The sequence below is a fragment of the Apteryx rowi genome, unplaced genomic scaffold (assembly GCF_003343035.1).
Source record: "Apteryx rowi isolate R43461 unplaced genomic scaffold, aptRow1 scaffold_610, whole genome shotgun sequence".
Lineage (NCBI taxonomy): Eukaryota > Metazoa > Chordata > Aves > Apterygiformes > Apterygidae > Apteryx > Apteryx rowi.
Window position 1 is genome coordinate 504,324 of NW_020450884.1, and position 5,811 is coordinate 510,134.

The 5,811-nt window shown below is 66.3% G+C and overlaps 1 protein-coding gene across 1 annotated transcript in view; it reads left to right on the forward strand.

The window, feature by feature from the left end:
* Window positions 1–2,672: 2,672 nt before the first annotated feature.
* NECTIN4 (nectin cell adhesion molecule 4) overlaps window positions 2,673–5,811 on the forward strand; it is a 13,132-nt gene continuing 9,993 nt past the window's right edge. Inside the window, exons 1-2 of the mRNA XM_026083700.1 lie at window positions 2,673–2,706; window positions 3,673–4,065. Of these exons, the coding sequence (XP_025939485.1) occupies window positions 2,673–2,706; window positions 3,673–4,065 (427 nt within the window). The remainder of the gene's footprint in view (window positions 2,707–3,672; window positions 4,066–5,811) is intronic.

Genomic DNA, 5,811 nt, shown 5'->3' on the forward strand with positions numbered 1-5,811 from the left:
CGCCACTGGGGGGACCCCCGTGGAGACAGGGCTGGCAGGAGGTCCCGGACGCCTGGGCTCCCTCCTGACCGCCCCCAAGCCTGGGCACTGCACCCAGGGGTGCTGGGGGGCCGGGGGGGGGGCGGCAGGGCCCCCTGCTCTCCCACCGTGCCTCAGTTTCCCCTCACGAACCCAGGGCTGCGGGGAGCAGAGCCAGCCAGTGGGGGGGACCGGTGGGCCCAGGCGTCCGGGGCCCCGTGGGAACGGCCCGGGTGCCCCGGGGCAGCGGGTGACGTCACGGGAGCAGGGTGCTTCGCCCCCCCCCCCCCAAACCCTGGGTCCCACCGTGACACAACCAGGGCGGCCGCGGGGTGCCGTGCCCGTCCCCCGGCATCAGGCCTGCACCCACCCTGGCCCCCGGCACCCCGACCGGTCGGGTGGGTGCTGCCGGCGCCGCGGGGGCAAGCGCGGGCGCTGCCGGCGAGCGGGGGCTACGGGGGGGCGTCACGCGTGTGCAAGGGAGAGGGGGACGTGTGAGTGTGTGTGAGCACACGTGCGTGCGCTCATGGGGGTGCGAGCACGCGTGTGCATGCATGACGGAGCAGGGTGTGCGTGTGCAAGGGTGCGGGTGTGCGTGTGCAAGGGTGCAGGCACGCGTGTGCATGCGTGACAGAGCAGGGTGTGCGTGTGCAAGTGTGCGGGCACACGTGTGTGTGCACGAAATGGAAATTCAGTGTGTGTGTGTGTGTTCACAGACACACGTGTGCACGCGTGTGCATGCATGTGAGAGAAGTGCGTACATGCTAGTGCGCACGGTGGGAGCGTGCGCACGCGTGACAGTGTCCTCGGAGCTGTGATTGCACGCGCGTGCGTGTGGGTGTGATCATGGCTGGCTGTACCCGCGCGTGCGGGGAAGAGGGGCGAGACTGCGTGTTCACATGCGTGTGCCTGAAGGAGACACGCGTGCACGTGTGCAAAGGAGCGGGCCGGCGCGCACGCAAGGGCGAGGCGTGCTGGCGAGACGGGGAGGCCCCGGCCGTGCCGCTGCGCGTGCACACGTGTGCAAGGAGGCGAAGGTGGCGAGGGCTGTGCGTGTGCGACCCGTGTGCCACCACGTCTGTGTGCCGGCCAGGAGGGGAAACTGAGGCACGGAGCAGGCTGGGGGTGCCACCACATCTGCACGCTGGGCAGGAGGGGAAACTGAGGCACGGAGCAGGCCGGGGCTGCCGCCGCGCCGGGAGGGTTAAAGGCAGTGACCCCGCGTGGAGCCGGTCGAGCCGGTTCCCGGCTCCGTTCTCACGCGGTTCCTTCCTCCGGAGTCAGCCCGTTTGGGTGGAGATGCCCCGCGGCGGGCGCTGGCTGCCCGCCAAGCCGCCGGGGCCCAGGCGTCCTGCGCGGCGCTGGGGCCTCGGCGTGACTCACGCGCTCCCCGGGCCGCTCCGGCGCCCCGTGTGCGGGCGACGCGCGTGTTTGCGCCGGGGGAAAGCGAGGCACGGGGCAGCGCCGTGCCCCGACTCCCGCTGCCGGCTTCGGACTGCCGAGGCTCCGATGCAGCTGGGTTGTGAGCAATGGCCTGGCTGTGGCCCTGGCAATTATTTAATTAATCTGGTGGCTAATCACCGCGTAATTAGCGCTCTTTAATTAAAAGCATTGCTCCGAAGCCCCCAGTGCGGCTCCGGGGCCGTCCAGCTGGCCAAGGGGCAGAGTTAAGGGTAAATTGCAGGGGGCCAAGCTAGCACCCAGTGCTCCGGGTGCTCGGAGCGAGTCTGGGTGCCCCCGCGGCCGGCAGCTCGGAGCACCCCGGGGTGCTGGATCCGGGTGGGACGTGGGAGGCGGCGCGGTGCAAGGGAGTGGATCCCTCGCAAGCCGCGGCAGGGCCCCGGCATCCGAGCGGGCCGGTTTAGCTGGCCTCTCCGGCCCGGGCGCTTCGCCGGAGGCAGGCGCATTCCCGGCGTCACCGCACGCCCTCGCCGGCTCGCGGGCTGCGGCCGGGCCGACCGGCTCAGCGGGGTGCCCCGGCCCTGCCCTTCGCCCGCCCGCGCTGGGTGGGGGGAGCCGGGCCCGGACGCCTGGGCTCCTGATGCTCCTTGGGGGATAGGGCCGTTCCCGCGGCCCGGAGGGTTGCGGAGGGGGTCGGCTGACGTGAGCATCCCCCTGTGCAGGAGTGCGCACACAAGCGTGTGCGAGGGTGCGCATCTGGATGCGGGTGGGCGTGAGACACGTGATGTGGAAGCGTGTGCATGTGCGCCTATGTGTGCAAGTGCGTGAGCATGTGCAAGCATCCTATAGGGACATGTGCAAGTGTGCAAAGGTGTGTGTGCACACGCATACTTGAAAGCATGCCTGAGTGTATATATATATATGAGCACACCTGTGTGTGAGCACAAACGTATGAGCATGTTCAAGCATGTGTGAGTGTGYATAAGTGTGCATGAGACCATAGCACACGCAGGCATACAGGAGTGCTTCCAAGCATGCGTGAGTGCGCACAAGCGTGTGTGAGAATACACAAGTGTGCCCCAGTGTGTATGATAAGCCCAAGAGTGCGGTTGTCTGAATGCCCACCTGTGTCCAAGCACACGTGAGTGTGCCCAAGCATGTGTGAGCATGCCCAAGCGCATGCTAGCGTGCCTGAGTGTGCCCAGTCACGTATGAGCGTGCATGAGCATGTGTGAGCACACCCAAGCGTGAGCATGCCCAAGCGTGCACGAGCATGCCGAAGCAAATGTGAGTGTGTCCCAGCGCGTGCGAGCATGCCCAAGCAGGCAGGAGCGTGCCCAAGCACATGTGAGTGTGCACGAGTGTGTCCAAGCACAGGCGAGCATACGTGAGTGTGCGTGAGCATGTCCAAGCACGCTTGGATGCACACGAGCATGCTCATGTGTGAATGAGGGTGCCCACGCATGTGCAAGCGTGCCCAAGTGTGCCTGAGCATGCCCAAGCGTACAGAATYGTGCCCAAGCAGGCATGACAATGCCAAAGTGTGCAAAGACGCGTGTGAGCCTGTCCAAGTGTGCATGAGCCTGCCCAGGCATGCTAAAGTGTGCAGAACTGTGCCCAAGCATGTGTGAGGATGCAAAAGCGTGCAAGGATGTGCATGGGCTTGCAGGAGCATGCCAAAGCGTGCAGAGGTTTGTGTGAGTGTGTCCCATGAGTACGCCAAAGTATGCATGGATGTGTGTAAGCGTGCACAAGTGTGTGTGAGTGTGTTTAAGCATGCATGAACATGCCAAAGCGTGCATGGATGTGTGTGAGCGTGCACAAGTGTGTGTGAGTGTGTCTAAGCATGCATGAACATGCCAAAGCGTGCAGGGATGTGTGTGAGCATGCACGAGTGTGTTTAAGCATGCATGAACATGCCAAAGCGTGCAGGGATGTGTGTCAGCGTGCCTGAGCACACGCAAGCGTGCCTAAGCATGCACGCGCGTGCCACAGCAAGCATGGATGCGTGCAAGTGTGTCCAAGTATGCAGGAGTGTGCCCAAGTGTGTGTGGATGTGTGTGAGCGTGCCCAGGCATCTGCAAGTGTGCACAAGCRTGCAGGATCGTATCCAAGCATGCACGAGCGTGCCAAAGCGTGCATGAGCATGGCAACGCGTGCATGAATGTTCGTGAGTGCGCAAGCGTGTGCAAGCGTGCACGAGTGTGCATGAGCGTGCCCGAGCATGCGTGGCCGTTTGCGCGCGCCCCCGAGTGTGTGCCGCGGCGCCGTTGCCACCCTGGCTGCCCGCAGGCTGCCGCTCGGGGGTGGTGGAGGTGGAGCGCAGCGTGACGGCGGTGCTGGGCCAGGACGTGGTGCTGCCGTGTCGCTACCGGGCGCAGGAGGGCGAGAAGGTGGTGCAGGTGACGTGGCTGAAGCAGGGCCCCGCGGGGCAGAGCGCCGAGGTGGCCGTGCTCAACCTGGAGCACGGCGAGCACGTGCAGGAGCCCTACGCGGGGCGGGTGCTGCGGCGGGCGCCCGGTGCCCTGGAGGACGGCGCCATCGTCCTCAAGAACGCCGTGCAGGGCGACGAGGGCGACTACGAGTGCCACCTCATCACCTTCCCCATGGGCAACTTCGAGGGGCGCCTCACCCTCAAGGTGCTGGGTGAGTGCCGGCGGGCGCGGGGCACCGGGGACTGGGAAYGGGGCAACGGAGCGACGGGAACTGGGCACGGGGCAATGGGGATGGGGCACCAGGGACGGGGCASCAGGGACTGGAACTGGGGACCGGGCACGGGGCAGCGGGGAATGGGAATGGGCACTGGGCAATGGAGCAATGGGCACTGGGAATGGGGCAACGGGCACTGGGCAACGGGGCAATGGGTCCTGGGAACAGGGACTGGGCAGGGTCAATGGGTCCTGGGAATGGGGCGGTGGGGACTGGGAACAGGTATTGGGTGAGGAGCAACGGGGCAGCGGGGACTGGGAATGGGGACTGGGCAGGGTTGACGGGCACTGGGACCGGGGCGAGGGGCAATGGTCACTGGGCAATGGGCAACGCAGCCATGGGGACTGGGAAAAGGACTGGGCAAGGGCAATGGGGACAGGAAACGGGACAAGGGGCACTGAGTAGCGGGCAACAGGGACTGGGAATGGGCACTGGGCAACAGGGCAATGGGACCTGGGAACAGGGACTGGGCACTGGGCAACGGGGGGAACTGGGCACGGGATATTAGGGCCACTGGCGACAGGGACTGGGCACTGGGAGGGGAGACTGGGCGACGGACAGTGGGGAGTGGACATCAGGACCTGGGCAGCGGGCAATGGGCACTGGGAAACATGAACTGGGCATGGGGCAATGGGGACTGGGCAAAAGACGTGGGGCAACGGGGACTGGGCACTGGGTGTTGGGCCCTGGGCAAGGAGGGCTGGGCATGGGGTAGTGGCCGCAGGGCAGTGGGCGCTGGACGTGGAGCCATGGGTGTCAGGTCATGGGCACTGGGCAAAGGGGCCCTGGGGACTGGGCAGTGGGCACCAGATACTGGGTGATGGGCACTGGGACCTGGGCAATGGGACCTGGGACCTGGGCAATGGGACCTGGGCACCAGGGACTGGGTGATGGGCAGTGGGCACCAGGGACTGGGCCCTGGGGACTGGGCAATGGGCACCAGGGACAGAGTGATGGGCACTGGGGCCTGGGCATTGGGCCCTGGGCACCAGGGACTGGGCCCTGAGCACTGGGACCTGGGCGATGGGACCTGGGCACTTGACGATGGGCACAGGGCACCAGGGACTGGACAATGGGCACTGGGCCCTGGGCGATGGGCACGGGGCAGTGGGCACCAGGGGCTGGGTGATGGGCACTGGGCCCTGGATGATGGGCACTGGAACCTGGGCAATGGGACCTGGGCACTGGATGATGGGCGCAGGGCACCAGGGACTGGGCAATGGAACCTGAGCACCAGGGACTGNGATGGGCACTGGAACCTGGGCAATGGGACCTGGGCACTGGATGATGGGCGCAGGGCACCAGGGACTGGGCAATGGAACCTGAGCACCAGGGACTGGGCGATGGGCACTGGAACCTTGGCAATGGGACCTGGGCACTGGGCGATGGGCACAGGGCACCAGGGACTGGGCGATGGGCACTGGGACCTGGGTGATGGGACCTGGGCACTGGACGATGGGCACAGGGCACCAGGGACTGGGCGATGGGCACTGGGCCTTGGGCGATGGGCACTGGGCACCAGGGGCTGGGCGATGGGCACTGGGCACTGGGCGATGGGCATGGGGCAGTGGGCACCAGGGGCTGGGTCATGGGCACTGGGCCCTGGGCGATGGGCACTGGAACCTGGGCAATGGGACCTGGGCACTGGATGATGGGCGCAGGGCACCAGGGACTGGGCAATGG